The sequence below is a fragment of the Callospermophilus lateralis genome, chromosome 2 (assembly GCF_048772815.1).
Source record: "Callospermophilus lateralis isolate mCalLat2 chromosome 2, mCalLat2.hap1, whole genome shotgun sequence".
Lineage (NCBI taxonomy): Eukaryota > Metazoa > Chordata > Mammalia > Rodentia > Sciuridae > Callospermophilus > Callospermophilus lateralis.
In genome coordinates, this window is record NC_135306.1 from 63,193,311 (window position 1) to 63,211,645 (window position 18,335).

General features: G+C 41.1%; 1 protein-coding gene across 3 annotated transcripts in view; it reads right to left on the reverse strand.

Annotated features, from left to right (window-relative positions):
* Positions 1-18,335, reverse strand: part of Rcl1 (RNA terminal phosphate cyclase like 1) — a 65,838-nt gene that overhangs the window by 25,654 nt on the left and 21,849 nt on the right. For 2 of the 3 annotated variants that reach the window (XM_076846004.2, XM_076846005.2), the window contains exons 2-5: positions 13,549-13,620; positions 10,809-10,984; positions 3,974-4,048; positions 2,414-2,538 (exon numbers count right to left, since the gene is read on the reverse strand). In XM_076846004.2, the coding sequence (XP_076702119.1) occupies positions 2,414-2,538; positions 3,974-4,048; positions 10,809-10,984; positions 13,549-13,620 (448 nt within the window). The remainder of the gene's footprint in view (positions 1-2,413; positions 2,539-3,973; positions 4,049-10,808; positions 10,985-13,548; positions 13,621-18,335) is intronic. The other variant, XM_076846006.2, reaches the window with a different exon arrangement.

An 18,335-nucleotide genomic window follows, 5' to 3' on the forward strand; every position in this document is an offset into this window, starting at 1 on the left:
ACCAGTAACTTACCTGTACCTCTTACTGTGTATCTCCTGTCTCATTTAACCTCACTGCAAACCCATGCAGTAGGCACAATAGACCCACTGATATATGAGTCAACCAGGGCTTGAAGCCAAAGTGCTATCATCAGCAAACAACAAAACAGAATTAGAACCCAGGCCTGTCTTACTCCAGCCCCTGTCCTTTTACTCACACCTTGTTACCTTAATTCTTCAATCGCCCTCTTTCCTACTTACATCCACTTTATCCAATCTGCAAAACACTCAAATAATTACCAACATTTTCTTAAAAGGGAGGACATTCTACACTCTCTCCCCATCAAGTTACCACCTCATCTTTTTTCCTCTTCTCTTACTATTAAGATTCTGAAGAGAGCATGGTAGCACACGCCTGAAATCACATATTGAGGCCAAAGAATTGTAAGTTTGAAGCCAGCTTGGGGAACAAAGCAAAACCCAGTCTCACAATAAAATTTTTTAAAAAGGACTGGGGATGTAGCTCTGAGGTAGAGTGCTCTTGGGTTCAATCTCCAGTACCATGAAGTAAATAAGTTTCCGAAAAGAGAAGTTCCAACACATCACCATTTGGTGCATGCACCACTCTCTGGCAATAGCTCTTCCCAAAGACCTTAGCTCTTTTCCCACCCTAACACAGTCTCTTCGGGGGCCTTTGCAGTGCTGATCTGGACTTCCCAAAGGCTGTACTCTCCTCTTTACTTTGCTTTTACTTTCCAGTTTTGGTGGCCTCTCAGGGTTCCACTCTCCTCTCTTCTCGTTCTACCTAGTAACTGACTCCAAATCACTCTTTGTAGCCCCCTCCTTGCCCAAGTTAGAGAGCTACATTTCTAATTTCCTTTTATACTTACCACCCTGTAATACTCTTGAAGGACCCACAAATTCAACATGTATAAAACCAAACTCAATCCCACCTTCACCCAACCCCACCCCAAATTTTGTAGCTACTATCAGAACACAGATATCTACTTGGGTGTCTCAGTGAGAAACATCAAAATCATCCTCAATAACTCCCTATTCCTCTATCACTGACCAGGTCATCCTGCTGTCATACTCACACTGCCTCTACAGCCTCTCAATAGCACGTCTTACCTGTCCTCTGGCCACTACCCTCACTGCCTCTCTTTTAGGCCCAACAATAATCCCATTACCTTTGCCTCTAAGTGTTGCCATTAGGTGGTATTTTTTAAATCTGATTTTCAAAAATGTCCACAGTGAGCCAAAGTTCTTACATTATCAAAGGTGTTCTCTTGATATACAAATTCATTCCCCAGATGAAAGTCACCGATTTTCGAACAAAGGTCAACTCCTCAACATGCCCTTCAGCTATTTACTGACTCCTACCTGTCTTGAAGTCCTGTCTTCCCCATCATCTTTCCCATCAAATGCCACTGACTCACCTGACTGCCAGCCACACCACAGCCACACTGCCTTGCTTGTTACTCCCCTCTACAGAGGTGCACTGCTCTGTCTGAAGCACTCCCCCTTTCTATTTCCATTTCACAAGCCTCAGTCCTTCAGGGCTCTAATCGAATGGCCTCTCCTTTCTGTGGGAAAAAGAGGATAAAAGCCTGGGCTCCAGAGTTTAAATTCCAGCTCTGCTATTATTGGCCTTGGGATGGTATTAACAAATTCCTTAAGCTTCTGAAGCCTCAGTTTCCCCATCTGTAAAACAAGATGTGAGTAAACTCAGTTCTTCTTCTGAGTTTAAAAATAAGGTATAGGGGCTGGGATTGTGGCTCAGCAGTACAGCACTCGCCTCACACATGCAAGGTCCTGGGTTCGATCCTCAGCACCACATTAAAAATAAGTAAATACATAAACAAATAAAGTTAAAAAAAGAAAAAAATTTAAAAAAATAAGGTACATAAAATGATTGTCAAAATACACACAGTAAACACATAAATAGTAGATACTACTTATTATTCCAGCCCTCCTAAATCCTTTAGACAAAAGTGGCGAATCCCTACTCTCAATGCCCCAAGCCCACTGCACACCCTCCTATATACCATTTTGCAAGTTATATTAGAACTATAAGGTTGTATCATTCGTTTCCTTTACCAGATGATGAGCTCTTCTGAGGGAGGGAAGGGACTACAGTTCATCTGTGACTCTCAAACCAAACCCTCAGGAGAAGACCTCATACCCCAGGGTCATATGCTTAAACATTAACTGAAAAAAACTGAACAAATCAATCTAGCATGGTGAGACAGATAATAAAACATCGTATCTCAACTAACAAGTATGATTTAACTAAAATCTTTCCCTAGGCTGTTGCCTAAAATGTAAATAATCCTTGGAAGAAGTAAAGCTATTAGTAATTCTTATCTTAGTAAAGCAATTAAAAAAAAAGAAAAAAAAAAAGAAGGAATCTAAACTCAAAGCAAAAGGATACGCCATTCCTCTGATACGTTTAATTTTTCCTGGATCTGTGAGCTGGACAGGCTTCAGGGCCTTCTTTACAGGACATGAGAAAATCACTTCACCTCCTCCCCCAGGGGGCATTCCTCGACGCACAATCTGCACAAAATGATGAAGAGTGATGAAGCAAGGATACAGCAAAGCAGTGAATTACTCTGACACCTAATCCAGAGAGGTTTCATTTTTCCAGTAAGCTCTTCCTCAAGGCAGATGGTCCTTTCATATTCAATGTCAATCCCTTCAAAACCAACAACACCTTGTGTTACCTGCAAGAGGGTATGTGCTGTTGGCAGCATGTCCAAGTCAAAGTCAAAATGGGCTTTGCTTCATCTATCTACAACCCTGGGTAGGTCATTTCATCAACGTGACCTATTTTTTCTTCCCAGTTCATCAGCTGATCCCATTTCTTAGCTATCAAGAATCCCTTTCTCGGGCTGGAGATATGGCTCAAGCGGTAGCGCGCTCGCCTGGCATATGTGAGGCCCGGGTTCGATCCTCAGCACCACATACAAACAAAGATGTTGTGTCTGCCAAATACTAAAAAATAAATATTAAAAAAAAAAGAATCTTCTCTCCTATGCAAATACCTGATCTATCAAGCCCAAAAGAAATCACTGTCCCTGTTTAAAAAGATCAATTTTAAAAAATAAATATGCTAAACAGCTTAAGATATCCAGAATAACTCTTATTAAAGTTTGGATACACAGTATCTCCAGAAAGATACTGCAAGAATATTAACAAGTAAAATGATTAGATTATGAGCACTGTAGGCTAATCAGTCCCTTCTAGTTTAAAGGGCCTGAGTGGGTGGTAACTATAGGCAGGTGGGGAGTGGCTGGAAGTGATGGATCACTGGGGGCATGCCCTGGAAATGTTCATCTTCCCTGTGGTCCCTTCCCCACTTTCCTCTGTCTGCTCCCTGGCTTCCATGAATGGGGCAGCTTCCCTGCATTGTGCCCTTCCAACATGATGTTCTGCCTCACCGTGCCCAGAGCAATGGACTTGGCCGACCATTGGCTAAACCTCTGAATCGTGAGCTAAAATAAACTTTTCCTCCTCTAAGTTGTTCTTGCAGAGTATTTTGGTCATAAGCAACAAAAAGCTGACTAACACAAATTCCTTTAAATAGGAACTTAAATCACTTATACTATGTATTAGAAATACTGAAAAATCTGAGAGACACTCACGTTGGGAGTTCCTGAACACAAACTATATCAAGATCAGACTGGCAATAGGAACAGAATCCTTACTGCTCTCCTAACTGCTATGGAGAGGGCTGTGTGACGAGTACAGGAGTTAATACATGTAGAATGTTTACCACAGCACCTACCACAATGTACAACATGACTGTTGGTCACTACTATCATTACTAGCAAGTCCCTTTCAGTTCAAAGGTTATAGTGTTTGGTTCATGAGCCCTTTGGGACTTCTTAAAGATGATAACTTCAATTGTGACACACATACACACTGAGTCACAGAACTCTTCCAAGTAATTGATAACATACATACAGCCAACAGTTCAATATATTCTTACCTTTAGTTCAAACGATTCACCATCAATCCCAAACTGTTTCAACAGAGGGAGAGCTGTTGCCTTAAGAACATCAACCTATAAAGTATTTGAAGGGAAAAAAAGTTTAATTAAACTTTGGGCAGATAGAAAGAGTTCAAAAAACAGGCAAGGGTTAGCAACAAGGTAGGTGGTACAGTTTGGTGAAGAGAAAATGCTGGCCTACAACTGCTGTATCCAAGTTAAGTCTCTGATTTTGCAAATCACTGGGCTTCTCTGAGCTTTGCTTTCCTCACTGATGACATGGAGACCTACACCTACCTTGTAGTCTCTTTGAGCATTACATGCAATCGGCATGAAGAAACTGCAGGGCTCATAGAAAAAACAAACCGGGATCTCTGCTCATTTTTACAGGTATACGCACTGTGAAAGAAACTATCATTCTCTTAGAGTCCAGATGAAGGTGCTGATTCTACATGGGAGGGGAGAGTAGTGAGGGAATTATAGTCTCAAAACCCATGAGGCAACACAGACCCCAAATTATAATTATAAAACCATTCACAGTTAACGGCAAGACTTTTGCCAAGTGTTATTCTTATCTCTTCCCTATTCAGAGCTCTGAGGTCTTCCTTATCAATTTGTGGATTTCTCATAGGATATAGGGTTGGCATCCAAATTATGTATATCTAAAAATCAGCAAATGTTGCTCAATTGTAACATGGGCATTATATCTTGGCTATGAGGTATCCCCCAAAAGTTCCTGTGTTGATATTCAGAGGTGAAATGATTAGATTATGAGAGCTGTATCCTAATCAGTGGACTGATCCATTTGATAAATTAAAAATACTGAGCAGTAACTCTAGGCAAGTGGGTCATGACTAGAGGAAATAGGTCACTGGGAGCATACAGTAGAGATTTTATATTTTGTCCCTGGTTCCTTGCACACCCTCTGCTTCCTAGCCACCATAAGCTGATTAACTTTCTTCCCTCACACCCTTCTACCATGAAGTCCTGCCTCACCTCAGGCCAAGAGCAACAGAGTTGGCCAAACATGAACTGAACCTCTGAAAATAATGTGCCAAAATAAACTTTTCCTCTTCTGAGTTGTTCTTGTAGGGTATTTTGGTTACAGCAACAAAAAAGACTACTAACATGATGGGAAAGTGAATCATTCCCTACTAGTTCCTAATGGAACCAGGGGCTGGGGATATAGCTCAGTTGATAGAGTGCTTGCCTCACATGCAGGAGGCCCTGGGTCCAATCCCCAGCACCACAGGGGTGGGGGGAACCTCTAATGGAAACAGGTATTCCTCCTTGATCCTGAGAAGACTGACCCTATCAGGGGACAGCGAGGGAAGGTAGCACAAACAGAGGATATAGGAGAAAGCCCTAATCCTGGTCTTGGCTCTGCCTCTAATTAGCTGCACAGCCACAAATGAGAAAAATCACAACCATCTCAATTTCTTGTCTCTAGATAAGAACCTTATGCTGGTTCGTCTCCAAGCTGCTAACAATTTTCACAGGCTGATTTGACAGAATGATCTTCAAGGAGGCTTTATAGCAGAAGATACGCTCTAACTAAATATCTGGGTATTAGAAAATTAACCAGAAGTAGAAATAACCTGTAAAGCCTGGGAACGTGTTCAGAATGGATCAGGTGTGGCAGAGGCAGTGACGAGGAAAACCTATTAAAGATTAGCTTATTTTAATTAAATATTAAAGCTAAACATACCCAAAAACGTAATTCAGTCATGCATCACTTAACAATAGGGATATTTTCTGAGAAACACGTCATTAGGTGATTTTGTCCCTGTGCAAACATCACAGAGTGTTCTTACCTACTTTTTTTTTTTTTTTTTTTTTTTTGAGATGGGGGTGTTGCTAAGTTGCCCAGTTGCTCAATCCTCCCATTTCAGCCTCCAAGTGGCTGGGATTACAGATGCACACCACCACTCCAGCTAAGTGTGCATATATAAATCTAGATGGTGCAGACAAGTACACTCCTAGGCTATACGGTATGGTTGATTTTTAAATTTGTCATTTTTATTTTTTGTTTAAACTTTTTTGTTCAAAACTAAAACACAGTCTGGGTGCAGTGGCGCATACCTGTAATCCCAGCAGCTCAGCAGGCTGAGGCAGCAGGATCACAAGTTCAAAGACAGCCTCAGCAACATGATGAGTCCCTGAGTAGCTTAGCAAGATGCTGTCTCAAAATGAAATATTAAAAAGGGCTGGGGATGTGGCTCAGTAGTTAAGCACCCCTGGGTTCAATCCCTGGTACAAGAAAAAGAAAAAAAAAAAAAAAAAAAAACCCTAGGGCACAAACACATCAGCTTAGGTCTATGCGGGAACAAGATCATCAATATCGCTATCTTCTACCTCCAAATCTTGTCCCACAGGAAGGTTTTCAGGAGCAATAACATGCATGGGGTTGCCATCTCCTCTGAGAACAATGCCTTCTTCTGGAATTCCCTTTTGAAAGGGCTTTCGTAGGGTTGTTTTACAATTAGCTTTTTCATAAGTAGAAGGAATAAACTCTAAAATAACAAGAAAACTATAATAGAGTAAATACATATACCAATAACATTTCTTTTTATCAAGTACTATGAACTGGATGAGCACAGTGGTTTACATCTATAATCCCAGGCTGAGGCAGGAGGATCCCAAATTCAAGGCCAATCTAGGCAATTTAGAGAGACCTCAGGAACTCAGTAGAACAGTGTCTCAAAATAAAAAATTAAAAGGGTTAAGAATCTAATTTAGTGATAACCTGTCCCTTGGGTTCAATCCCCAATCCCCAGAAAAAAGTATTATGTCCTGTACATAACTGTATGTACTATGTTTTCATATAACTGGCAGCACAGTAGGCTTGTTTACACTAGCATCACATGTGACAGAAGCTTTGCACTATGACATAAGGACAGTTGTGGGGTATTTTGTTTTTGTTTTTGTTTTTTATCAGAGATTGATCCCAGGGGCACTTAACCACTAAGCCATATCCACGGTCCTTTTTTGCATTCTATTTAGAGACAGGGTCTCCCTAAGCTGCTTAGAGCCTCGCTAAGTTGCTGAGGCTGGCTTTGAACTTGTGATCTTCCTGCCTCCATCTGAGCCTCTAGGCTTACAGGTATGCACCACCACACTCAGCTAGATGCAACATTTCGACAGCTACAATGTCAATGGGTGACATCTTATGGGACCACTGGCATACACGTAGTCTGTCATTGATGGAAACACTATTATGTGGCACATGACTATATACTCATATGGGATTGCCAGAACCCAGAAGAGTCTGTCTAGGATAGAATTAAGGGTGGCTGGGGAAAGGACGAAGCCAAATCTTAAAGACTTGGTAAATGCTAGGATACAGGTTACTCTGAAACTAGGCAGCCACCACCTCTCCTGGAGAAAAAAGGTAAGAAAGTAGAGCATCCTTTCTGGCTCATTCTACTTATACCCTAAGTCACAAAAGACAAAGTCAAATAAATTTATTTCCAAAGTCAGCCAGAAGCACAAGTGTAATTTCAAGTACTGTCCTGTCTCCTAATCACTCTCCACCAGACACACTTGGTATTGTGAGACAAGGGTTGGAAAGCTAAAGAGGGCTTAAGCCTCAATCTGCCTCTAACTAGCTGTGAAATCTGGGATACTTCCCTAAATCTCTGAAGCCTTAGTTTCTTCTGTATGAAATAAGAAGCTAGCCAGAACACTCTATTATCTTCTCCAGCTCTGCATGTTCTAGCTAAAGCAGAATAAGGCCTGCAAGTTTCAGGGAAACTGAGCTGTCCCTCTATGGTCAGAGAGAAAAGACAAGGGTCTGACCTAAATGGTAACTCAGGGTACCTTTCTCAGAGGTCAACAACACTTCTCACTACCAAACCTCACTGCTCAATCTTAACCTGACTCCTGCAAACAGTAACTCTGGATCATTCCCAGCTACTTACAATTTGACTGCTGCTTGGTTTCTCCAAATTTCTTTTCTATTTCCAGCTACTTTTTTCTCTCTCATATCTTAAACACTCACTTCCCCTCATTCTTCTATTCTCAGTTCCTTGCTCCAGAGGGCAAAAAATAATAAACAAACCAAAAAAAAAAAAAAAAAAAACTACGACTCACAAAGTCTAGAAAGGAAATTGAAATGAATAAGGAGGTCAACTGAGAATTGTGTCCAGCTGGAAAGCTCATGTCTTACCAGAGGGCAGCTGCCACATAGCTCCAACTGATGGCCATCATGCAGGAACAGCCTTCCACTGTTCCTGCATTGCCCTACTCATGCAAAAGCTGGGATTTTGACATGAACAACAAATTCATTCTCTCTCTCTCTTACTCCCCTCTGCCAACACACACACACCACTGCCATCATCACATTATATAGGCCAAAGCAAAGACAGCTATAGGACCAATTCAGCTAAAATGCTACTAGTGTTCAACCATAGCTGGTCAATCTCACTGACCAGATTTATCTCAGTAGATAAGATCCTGAGGACCTGCTTTGAATTTCCAGTAAGTAGTTTCTAACTGCCATATGGACATCCCCAAGTGGTTATGCTGCCAAAAGCTCAGAGTACGGTAACAAAATCAAACACATCATCCATTATCCTGCCACAATTTCCCCTTACTGTGTCAAACACTATCTAAACATTATCCTTAAAGTCAATCAGGACAAAAAAAATTATGAAGTCACTTTTGGCCATTCCTCTCAGTCCATCTCCAAGTAGCTGTCAAGTCATGAAGTCACTCTTGCCATCATGCCCTTCTCCTTATTTTCTACTTCCAGCTTTATAAAGCCCAAGCTAGTCTATCACTTCTCCAATTCACTGTTCACTCAACATCCAGGATTATCCTCCAAAAAGCCATATTTAGCGTGTTAAGAGGTAGGACCATGGAAGACCTAAAGATACGCAATCCTGTCTTCCTGTTTTCTATTGCTATAATAAAATGCCTGAGTCCAATTAAAAAAAAAAGAAAGAAAAAAAGTTGATTAAGTCATGAGGACACCACCTTTGCAAATGGACTAAGGATATCATCACAGAAGTGGGCTTGTGAGAAAAGGATACATTTAGCCCAATTTTTCTGTGTTGCCTACACCACTTTATGATGCAAGACAAAGGCCCTCACCAGAAGCCAGCACCATGTTCTTGGACTTCCCAGCCTATAGAAGTGTAAGAAATAAACCTCTGTTCTTTATAAATTATCCAGTCTAGGTATTATGTTACAGCAATGCAAAATGGACTAAGGTACTGACGATCAGCACTTTGCTTGTACCTCTATCAGGGACCAAGGGGATTCAGTTTTTTCATCTCCCTAGCCATGCACACAGGTGTCTACCCCATGAGAATGAGAGCTCCCTGACAGCAGAGTCACTCTTGCATGACATGAGTAAATGGAGACAGGCTGAAGAAGTTACTCCTTACCTAGGATCAGGAGTATTTATTTTAACCTGGGCTAAGCCAAGTATATCAACCACCATCATTTAGTCATGCTGCTGGCAAAAGGAGACAGTCCTGTCATATATGAAAATAGATTTGTTTTTAATATGCTGCATAAAAGAATTAAGTACCGTTTCTGGGGAAGTTATCAACTACACTGAGAACAGCTTTTAAAAAAAAGTAATTATAGAAAAGGAGTACAAAATTGGGATACACAGCATTAAAGTCCCAAGTATACTTTAGAACCTTTCCCCATAATTTGACACACTTTGCCTCCTTACATCTCAAAATATAAGATGCCTCCTCTCACACTTTTAACAAAAGGGCCCATTTCCTAGCATCTTCTTAAAAATGCAGATTTTCTTCTTGAAAATCTTCTCAAAATGCTTCTTGAAAAGCAATCACTTAAATTAAAATTCTTATCAGTTTATATAACATTCATTTACAGGTAATAATTTCAGATCTTGCACTGTACACTGTATTTAGCATGCTAGAAAAAGAGTTTACACAGCTGAATTCCCAAGGATTGAGAAATAAGTCTTCCATTGCCTAAGAACACATTAACCCAGATACTGGAAGGTATTCTGGTGGATACCAGCCTCCAATTTGGAGCTCAATACACCACTAACTGGTCTTTTCCAGTTAGGAATGCTGCACACACTTCACAGTTGGCCTTAGAAACTGCCCTTTCAAGGTTATGGTCTATGTCTGTAACAGTGAAGACAAGTCAGGCCTCTTGGTCATCAGCTTTAACACCTTCTCTGGACAGTTAAGTATCCAAAAGCAGCAACTTTTCCCTCTGAGCACACTGGCATTAAGAGAGCTGTACTGATCAAAATGAAGGTTTCAATTGTATATCAAACTGTTCTCCCCACAAATGCAGAAAAACTAGAGAGTTTAGTAAGAAGTTTACACACATTCCTTCCCTGCCCTTATGCTTTTTTCTAAATCTGCAAATTTCTCAGATAAAGAAAGTTCCTGATTTTATAGTTGAAGACTGGATAAGTCAAGACTCTGCTGTGGCAATGCCAAGAGATTATTTTCTGCCTAAAACTTTGATCTGCTGCCCTCTAGCCTCAGCTCTCAGATGACCTTACAAAACTCCACTCTCATACACTTCAGCCAACAGAAGCATATTTCATGTCAAACACTATGAGACATCAAGCATCTGTTTTGAAGATTCCTAGACATAACAATGAAAGGCACCTTGATGAATGTTAGTAATCATCCTGAATGTGATGATCACAAGTTTTGGTTCATCTGCCTCCTGGAGTAAATTAACCACTAAATCTCAGATAAATAACAACAACAACAACAACAAAAACCCACTCAAAAATAGAAGCATGCTTATGAGAAACATTTTTCTTAGTAATTGAGTAATAATGAGAAACAAAAGAAAAATCACACCATGGTTTGACCTCGATACTCACCGAAGGGTCAACTTGGTCATTGGTCACTCCTCGCAGTACTATTTTTAATGGGTGCTTCATAAATGGTGCCAGGCAGAGAAGACCCTCCAGATAATAGCCAATGCCACGAAGGACACTACAGTCATGTTCCAAGGATCCACCATATAGGAGGCCAGGTTGATAATATAAAGTCGTTCCTTAAACCAGAGGGAAAAAAAACAGCCAGATGCAGCAGGAACAAAACCAGTGTCACAAGACAATGAATGCAGTAAGTCCCGAGGGGAAAACATGGCAAGGGCATCCAAGGGAGTTCAAAATGCCATTCCTGAGAGTCTGCACTTCACTCCAAAAGCTGAGTCACTACTGACAAGCCTCTGTAACAATAATAAACTGTGAGTGTAATTTAATAAATAGTAATAAATTAAACCCTTCTCTAAGCCATCTGAGTTTCCAAAGTCATGGCAGGGCACAGAAGAGGGCTCTTCATAGGCACCCTAGCCTCTTAGATGAACATTCTCAGGCTGTGCTGACTGTAGGTTCATGAACAATAGCCTTAAAGCATCACACCAGCAGCCAGTATCCTCTAGGCCCCTTGAAATGAGATTTCTCATACAGTTCATAAACCAAAAAAAGATGCCTAGAAAAGCAAGTACTTTGTGGCACTCAATGCCAAGAGTGGCAGCAATTTTAAATTAATACTAATAAATGGAACTATCTAAAATTATGTTATGGCTCTTGGTAAACACTCTTCTTCATTTTCTTTACTTATTTTTTCACATATATTTATATCATCCCCAAATTTTCTTACTAAATCTGATATCAGAGGAAAAACATTGTAAAACACCCTAGATGATTTGGGACAGTAGGGTAAACTAAGTACTTCTACTGCTCAAAATCTTTTGCAATGTCTTCTGGCACAATTTATCGAAAATAAATAAAGGAAAATAGCTCTTGAGAATTTATAAAATAAAACACAAAAATCTAAATAATCACAATCATGATTATATTCTCATTAAAGTGACCAACACTTCTCAAAGGGTATGATTCTAGGTCATTTATCCTCAACAGTGTTAAGATCAAGAAGCCAGAGAAAGAGTATATAACCACAAAATCCTTCAATTCCACCTACTTATGCCAGAAATTAACCAAATGAGAAACTGACGAGATAAGGATGATGGCTTTTATTCTAATGGGGGAATGAACAGGGTCACATAAATGTCTTTCCAAACTCCACTGTGGACATGACTAGAGAATAAAATTATCTGCCTTCTGAATCTCCAATAATTTTTTCATTGCTGAAAAAAATCTCCAGCAATTTCAAAGTAAACAAGGCAAGAAGACTGAGGGAATTACAGCTGGCAAAGAGCATTTAAACATTTCAGGTCTGAACCTTGTTCTCTGCCAGGTATAGGTAAATGCAGCTACAGATCAACATATCTCACATGGTACAAGGCCATGTATGAATCCAAGCTTGTCTTTCTTTAGAGAGTCAACATGGTGGTAACTGGGCATGGTGGCCAACACCTATTGTCCCAGCTATTCAGGAGGCTGAAGTGAAGATCACCTGAGCCCAGAAGTTCAAGTCCAGCCTGGGCAACACAGGAAAACTCTGTTTCAAAATTAATGAAATTTTTTAAAAAAGAAAGCCAACATATGAAAAGTCAGCAATTCCTTTGTGGAATATGTGTATAGAATTCACAAAGCCAGTCAAAGGATATTTGCCATGACTCGTTACACAAAGCATAAAGATTCTAATAGAAAAAAAGAAGAAGAAGGGGAGAAAAAGCTAGAAACAACCTAAGTATTTATCAGTAGAGAGCATTAAATAAATTATCACCCATCCATACAATGGAATACAATACTAGAGCCCACAGAAATATGGAGGTGGACCTGCATGTGCCAGTAGGGAAAGTTCTATGAGACATCTGTGCAAGTGAAAAAAAAATACTAGCTACAGAACTGTGAAGAACATGACCCTGTTGATGGTCTGGGTTACATAAGTGCTCATGTAAGCAAGTGTGGTGACTGTAGCTACCCCAGGAGAAGGGACTGGAAGAGGAAAGTGGTAAAGGGATTTTTGCTTTTTTTTTTTTTTTTTTTGCACATATTTGTATAAACTTATTTTAAAAGACAAAATTTTAAAATAGATTTCAACACGTACAACTACTCAGAGTTTACTTTAAGAATAATATGATGATATATGTAAATGGACTTTGAAAAGATTTATGTAAATAATAGGTATAAAACATGCTTGCTTGCTCATTTGAAACTCTCAGTTCTCTACCTTCCTTAAATCAAGTGTATGCCCCTTAAGTTGACAGATTTCATATACACCTCTGGAAATTTTTATCAAACACAGGAAACTGGGTCTATTTGAACTATTTTAATGATCTAGAATGATAAGTTTTTATTACAATCTTCACTCACAGATTCCTCTTGTTAAATCCAAAAGAGAGCCTCTAAACATTCTAACTTAATGAAGACTTGCGTGACACAAAGTAATTAGTAAAGTTTTAAACACAATATAGTATTTATACCATTAAAAAGAGAGAGGGCTGGAGTTGTGGCTCAGTGGTAGGGCACTTGCTTAGCATGTGTGAGGCACTCACTGGGTTCGATCCTCAGCATCACATACAAATAAATTAAAAAAATAAAGATCCATCAACATCTAATAAAAATATTTTTAAAAAGAGTGAGAAACAGAGGAATGTTTAGGTAATATCTATAGGTCCTTTCAGGAATGGACAGAAAAGGAGCTCACCTGTTTGGTTTATTTCAATTCGAGAACCATTCGTTATTTTGTCCAATAGCCTTATGAAGCTGGCTTCAAAATCTGTGGGGAAAAGAGAAAGATTGGCCTCATGTTAGGACACATCATCTGACCCTGGTACTTTAGTAGACAACAGGTTATTTCCAGCACTATATGCAAGCTTTCCTCAAGAGCTGTGTGAGTGGATGAGTTGAGGAACCTGAAGCAGTAGGAAAAGCACTAAGTAGTATATATGGTTAGCAGAACTGTTAGAAACAACTCAGCCTTCACATTCCACAAAAATCAGCAACTCTATACCAGCAATGTAATGGGATATTAATTTCAACTGCATAAAAGTCCTTTATTTGACCTCAGGAGGACAAATCAAATAAGAGAAATGGCAGAAAGCAAGCAAGGGTTTTGACTTCAATTCTTCCAGATTCTGAGAGGGGAGATTAAAATTATGGGCCACTCTTCAGTCTCACAGATAGAAAGAGTTCACAGTTTCTCTCTGGCACTCCCGCCAAAAAAAAAGTGTCCCTTCTCCCTTCCTATCCCTTTCTGATCCATAATCATCTAACCAGTTCAGTTTTTATTAGATTAAAAAGGTGCTTGGGGACTGAGGTTGTGGCTCAGTGTAGAGCACTTGCCTCGCATGCGTGATGCACTGGATTCGATCCTCAATACCACATAAAAATAAATAAAAATAAAGATATTGTGTCTATCTACAACTAATATATATATAAAAGGTACTTGAACATACAGTATAACTGGCACCTACTTTAAAATGTATAAAAAAGACTGGGAAAAATGTTAATGGGTTTTTCTTGATAGGATGATAGGATGGTATATAAATTTCATACTAAAAGCTTATATTTTTATGTTTGAATTTGCTTTAATTCATTTTATGAACAGATTGTTTGTAAAAGCTAGTCATTCTTGAAAAGAAAGAGTGGAAGGAAAGAAGAGTGCAAGGAAATGAGAACAGATTTTAAATGTGAAATTATGGAAGAAGGGGAGTGATGAGTGAAGGAAGAGAATATGTCCCCTGGCCTTCCCTGAAGCTTCTCTTACACAAACCCTTTAGCCGTAATCTGCCCATGGACAAGAACAGGAAGACCAACTCTTCTGCCATGGAAGGTACTGGAACAGCTTAGCACTTTTAGACAGTTCCCACTTCTGTAATCAACGAGCAGTATGGGGGAGAGATCCCAGCAGTCCTCTAAATTGATCCTAAAGGGTGACGAGATTAACTAAACAATTCTCATTTACCTGGTCTGTAACTTAACCCTGTCCCATAACTCCTGTCATAGTAGGTTCTGCAATCTGTATAAAGAACACTGGGCTAAAAGTCAAAAGAAACTCCACTAAAATCCTGAAACAAATAAAAATAGTTAATAACAGCTGCTGTGTATAGAACACTTACTTAACACATTACATTCTGTCATTTCATCCTCATAACCCTGAGACAAGTGTCATTCCCATTTTACAGAAGGTTGAGTGACACCAAGATTATCAACTGGTCTAACTTGGTCAAATGATCAGTAAGTGGCTGAGCCAGGATTTGAGCCCAAGCCTTTCTTTCTCCAAAGTCTGTGGTCAACACCACACCATCACACTTGTTTGCCTCTACTCTGTTGAATCACTCAAAGCCAAGCTCTTTTGCTAGAAAATCAAGGCAACTTTTTTTTTTTAATTTTTAATATTTACTTATTTTTTTTAGTTTTCGGCGGACACAACATCTTTGTTCGTATGTGGTGCTGAGGATTGAACCCAGGCCGCACGCGTGCCAGGTGAGCACGCTACCGCATGAGCCACATCCCCAGCCCTATGGCAACTTTTTAACTACAGGCAGTGACCCATTGAAGGATCTGGCAGTCAATTTAATGAGGCCCAATCAATATTTCTTTGTAACATAATTAGAACAGAATGGACTACAGTAACTACCTCCTATCTACAGTTTTACTTTCCACAGTTTGTTCAACTCATAGTTACCCACAGTCTGAAAATATTAAATGGAAATTTCCAGAAATAAACAATTTATTAGTTTCAAACTGCATGTCATTCCAAGTAGCTCGATGAAGACTCATGACATACCCTTCTGTTCTGTAAGAGATATGAATCATCCTTTTGTCTAGCATATCTAAACCATATATACAACCCACCAAGCCGGGCACGGTGGCGCACCCCTGTAACCCCAGTGACTCAGGAGGCTGAAACAGGAGAATCTTGAGTTCAAAGCCAGCCTCAGCAACTAAGCAACTCAGTGAGACCCTGTCTCTAAATAAAATGCAAAATAGGGCTGGAGATGTGGCTCAGTTGTTGAGTGTCCCTGAGTTCAATCCCCGGTACTTAAAAAAAAAAAAAAAAAAAAAGCCTCAGCAACCCACTAGTTAGTCAATTAGCAGACCTCTCAGTTATCAGATCTGTTGGGAATCGCCCTGGCTCCAAAGACTAACTTCCCCATCCCCCAAGAAGAGCAATCCAATGGTGAGCCCTGCTTTGGCTCACATGATCCTTATCCACCAATCAGAGTCCTGCTGGCTTACATGATCAGTTTCCTCCTTACATGGGTAATGTGTCCTCTCTGCTGGTCGACTACTCGGCTGCTAGAGAGACACTTACCCTCCCCTTCCTCTCCCTTCTTTCCGGCCCTGGGAGTATCCGGCCTCTCTAGGAGGGGTCCCGAAAAGCCTTGGCCAAGGTCTCCGATGGCTCCGGCTCTGTCCAGGACGAGAGCTTCGACTGTCAGGTTTCGGTGATGACCAATCTCTGCAGTTCGAACCTGCCACTTAGGCACTCCTGATTTTTTGGCTCCAGTGGGGACGCCCCTTTTGCCAATAAATCAGTTTCCTCCTTCTCTGTGTCCTCTTCCCTCCTCCTTACATGGGTAATGTGTCCTCTCTGCCAGTCGACTCTCCCCTACAATGCCTCTTGGATCAAATATAGCACCCAGGCCTGGCCCACTATCCCTTAGACAACCAAAGCAGATGGCCCCCTTTTGGGTCCCTGGATCCCTCCATTCTAAGGGATCTCTTCCAGGCTTTCTTCTTGCTCCGATCCAATCCTGCTCTCTGCACCTCTTGCAAACAAATTCTTCTAGCCGTCCAAAGGGCGCTCAACAGATGACAGAGTTTTCCTATTTAATTTCTTGGCCTTAAAGGGATATCGGGCCTCTCCACAAAAGGTCCAAATAGCATATATCTAGGGTTCTCTATCTCTCAAGGGAAAAAGGCCATTATACTAGACAGAAAACAGCTTATTGTGTCTATACCTACACCAAAGACCAAAGATGACTCTCCTTCTTGGATCTGGCTGGGTACTTCAGAGCCTGGAATCTGGCCAAGGACCCCCAAGATGAACCCCTACTTAGCAGTAGGGAAGCCCTTTAAAAAGGCCCTCCTCTGGGCACTCACCCTGCATCTCCCTGACCTCTCCCAACCCTTCACCCTCTATGTACATGAAAAACAGGGACAAAGTCTGGGTGTTCTGGGTTAGGAATATGGTCCCACATTTGCACCAGTGTCCTACCTATCCAAACAGCTCCACCCCACTGTCAAGGGCTGACCCCCATGCCTCAGAGCCCTAGTAGCGGCCCATGACGATTTTACCCTGCCCTACCACTATTTTCTACCACCAAGCTGAACTCATAGCTGCCACAAGGGCATGCGAGCTAGCAGAGGGAAAAACCCTCTCCCTATATACTGATCTCCCATGCAGCCATTTGGAAGAAAGGGAGCTATTGACCACCAGAGGGATGGCAGTCATTAATTCCACACTTATTTCTGGCCTACTACGAGCCTCCAGGCTGCCTTCCCAACTGGGAATAATCCATTGCAAGGCCCACCAAACTGACTCCTCCCTTACTACTATGGGGAATTCCAAGGCCGATCAAGCGGCTTGATCAGCCGCCCTACAGAGCTCTACCTCCTCTCCACTACTCGTTACCACCAGGGATTGGCCCAAAGATCCCCAGCAACTCTTCCAGTTTCTTCACTCTCTATTCCATTCTAGTCCACAGAGTCTTATTATTTTCCTTCACTCCTTTTTCACAATTTCCCACGTGATAAGACCCTCCTACAACAGATCTCTTCCGCTTGTCAGACCTGCCAGAAAACCAATACAGAGAATACCAATACCAATACTCCATTAAAACCTAAAACTTTCCCTTCTCATCAGGCCCGCGGTCATACCCCAGCTGCAGACTGGCAGATTGATTTCACCAATATGACCTGAGTAAAAATACATAAAATATCTTCTTGTATTGGTAGATACTTTTTCAGGATGGGTTGAAGCCTTTCCCACTTCCAATAAATGGGCCTCTATGGTAGTTGATCTGTTGCTTACTCACATAATCCCCCGTTTTGGGATGCCCACTTCTATCCAATCAGACAATGGCCCAGAATTCACCTCACAGATAACTCGGGGACTGGCTCACGCGCTATCACTCCCTTGGCACTTCCATTGCCCTTATCGCCCCCAGGCTTCCAGAAAGGTTGAAAGGACCAATTGGTCCCTTAAAGAGACCCTCACCAAGCTCACCATGGAATTAAGTCTGGACTGGGTAAAGGTGCTCCCCTTGGCTTTATTGCGCATTAGGGCTCTGCCAAAAAAGCCTTCTAATCTCTCACCTTTTGAAGTCATGTATGGCCATCCCCTCGTTCCTCCCGGACTGCCTACAGAACCCCTACCCTTCTCCAAAACCTATGCCCTGCCCTTCCTCTTTCATCTATGCTCTGAACTCTGGTGCTATCAAGCCTGGCTCCTTCCTGACCCCAGTCTCTCTCAAAACCCTACCT